The sequence below is a fragment of the Labeo rohita genome, chromosome 11 (genome assembly GCF_022985175.1).
Source record: "Labeo rohita strain BAU-BD-2019 chromosome 11, IGBB_LRoh.1.0, whole genome shotgun sequence".
Taxonomy (NCBI): Eukaryota; Metazoa; Chordata; class Actinopteri; order Cypriniformes; family Cyprinidae; genus Labeo; species Labeo rohita.
Window position 1 is genome coordinate 4,216,933 of NC_066879.1, and position 2,635 is coordinate 4,219,567.

The 2,635-nt window shown below is 34.0% G+C and overlaps 1 protein-coding gene across 1 annotated transcript; it reads left to right on the plus strand.

The window, feature by feature from the left end:
* Positions 1-1,186: 1,186 nt before the first annotated feature.
* mustn1b (musculoskeletal, embryonic nuclear protein 1b) lies at positions 1,187-2,422 on the plus strand. The gene is made up of 3 exons (XM_051122683.1): positions 1,187-1,353; positions 1,460-1,580; positions 2,078-2,422. The coding sequence occupies exons 1-3, from the start codon at positions 1,345-1,347 to the stop codon at positions 2,182-2,184; spliced, it is 237 nt and encodes a 78-aa protein (XP_050978640.1). The 5' UTR covers positions 1,187-1,344; the 3' UTR covers positions 2,185-2,422.
* Positions 2,423-2,635: the final 213 nt, after the last annotated feature.

Below are 2,635 nucleotides of genomic sequence, written 5' to 3' on the forward strand. Positions count from 1 at the left end.
CAGATTCTTTAATAACCCCCCCCCCCCCCCACATTCTCACTTTTTCAGAAGGATTTAATGATCTTCTTTAAATCTTTAAAACTTATGCGTCATAAAAAAGCCCTTAAACTATGTAATCTTTTGAAGGTATTTTTTGGTGATTAAGCCCTTTGTATTGTGTTTTGTTTTTATATTTATTTATTTTGTATTTATTTTTCTCTGTTTTTTTCAGTTTGTTTATTGTGTTTATTTATGTTATGCTGCTATTTGGACTTCTTGGAATTTTAAGTTTACTTGGCTTTTTGTATGTTACCTTGAAGCAAATATAAAAAAAAAAAAAAAACTTTTGGCACAGCCGAACCACACAGCGCCAAATGTGTCATCAGCATCAGAATGTTATGATTGGCCCAGAGTAGACGTCTTACGTCAGCACGTTCTGAAATCGTCCGTGCTCATATAGTTAATCTTTATTCTGCCTTCACACAGAGCATGATACTGGTAATTTCCTGAAATTTTAAAAAAGTTGCTGTTCACACATGATCTCTTAATTTACCAGTGAAGACTTTATGTGTGAAAGGAGCTAATAAGAACAGGGGAATATTAGAATGATTTCTGGAGAATCATGTGAAACTTTAGTTTGGAAAACAGTTTTTTTTTAAACTTTGTAATAATATTTTACAACATTACAGTTTTTACTGTATTTTTGATCAAATAAATGCAGCCATGGTGAGGAGACTTCTGTTTTAATAACACTAAAAATCTTACCAACCCCAAACAGTAGTGTACAATTGTAATGACTAACATAAAAAACGTTTCTAAATATCTATTTTTATTAGTGCACACATGATGATGGTCCCGACTCATTCACAAAGGCTGACTCACCACCCCAGAAAAGTTTGTAGTGATTGGGTTATATAATCTGTGTGGCATGTTAACATCTACATCATTACACATATTTGTCACAAGTTTTTTTTTTATTTATTATTTAGCATTATGGTAAATTAAATCTGTTATTTTTATAAAACAAATCTGGTTTAGATGCACAGATAAGGTTGAGATATATATAAAAAAAATCACAATTTAGATCTGTAGCACCAAAACAGATTCTTTAATCTACATGTCATGGATCCGTGAGAGGGATGTGAGGGTGTTTTGTCTGTAATGTGTTCAGCTGTTCATAGTAGTCATGCTCAGAAACAGGCTTTGGGACACTGACTGCAGAGCTAATAATATATAATGATAAGAGAGAGGGGGGATGGGGGCTACACTGAGCTGGTAACAACGGTATAAAAGACCCGGGACGAAAAGAAGACAAAGTACACAAGGCGCCAACTTGTCCCGGAAAGCAGACAGCAAACATACAGAATGTCTCAGGTATGAAGATATATCGATTCAGTGCTAAAATCAAGATTAAAAAATTAAAGTATGTATTTATGTGCTAACTACTGAAGGCATTTCTCTTTTGAAATATTTATATCAGCCAGAGGTTAAGAAGAAGAAGAGGCCAGTTGTAAAGGAGGAGGACCTGAAAGGAGCCCGTAGTAAACTGGGACTAAAGGGAGAGGTCAAGAGCAAAACATACGAGGTCATGGTGGAGTGTGGTAAGTTTGTCAAGTTTGAACCGTAAATCATTGACAGATTAGCTATTATAGTTTAGAACAGGGATTGTCTTTTTTAAAAATATTGTTTAAAAATGATTTTTTTGTCAAGATTTCAGAAAGTTGCTATGATATGTTGTTGTAAAACTGCATTGCATTATTGACCTTTTTAAGACCAGGTAAAGAAAATGTAAGAAAAAAAAGAAACATAATATAATAATACGTTCTGTAAGGACATAAGACGTCTTATTTTGTTTTTGTTTTTTGAGAAGATGATCAAAATGAAGCAAGTTTATGATTCAAATGAGCAAATATCTGTTAATGGGTTCAGAAACACCCATTAAAGGGGAAAAAGTTTTCATATCCCAAAGACAAATATTTGTTTTTAAGTTTAGCTTTTCAAGGCCCTATTTTGTGGAGAGGCAAATTAAGACTTTTTGAGACCTGCTGAAAGCCTGAAATCAAACTGTTTTTTTTTTTTTTTTTTTTCTGTTGTGTAGAGCGAATGGGAAAGGTGGCGCCATCTGTTTTCAGTGGAGTACGATCTGGAAGCGAGACAGTGCTTGAGAAACCCAAGCCTCCATCAGGAAGCGTGTTTGGCAAATGAGTACAAAATGGACGAATGGACTTTACATGGTGTTAAATGTATGTCTGTGAGCGCATAGAGAATGCTTTTGGCATCCACATCATGAACGAATTGACTGTAATGTGGATAATTATGCATATTTGTAAGTACTAGTTTGTTTTTTATACTGCTTGTTGTTGCTGTTTCACATGTTGCACTTAAAAACCTTATGTGCCAATTTTTAGTCTAATGTTTTCTATATAAAAATTGGCTAAAAGTATCTCTGAGTCACCATGTATGATTTCTCTGTCATGCCACATACAAACAAGTCTGTCATTTTAAACCATGTGAGCAAATATTACATCACACAATAGTGATATAATGAAATTGTTGCCTCAAATTTGAGGACGGAGGGATGAGTGCAAATGAAAATAGATGCTCAATAAAGGACGTAGATTTCCTACATCTTTCCTACAGTGAGTTTTTACATTAT

Coding starts and splice junctions, on each gene's coding strand:
- mustn1b (XM_051122683.1), top strand. Junction 1,581..2,077: donor CGAGGTCATGGTGGAGTGTG/GTAAGTTTGTCA, acceptor TCTGTTGTGTAG/AGCGAATGGGAAAGGTGGCG.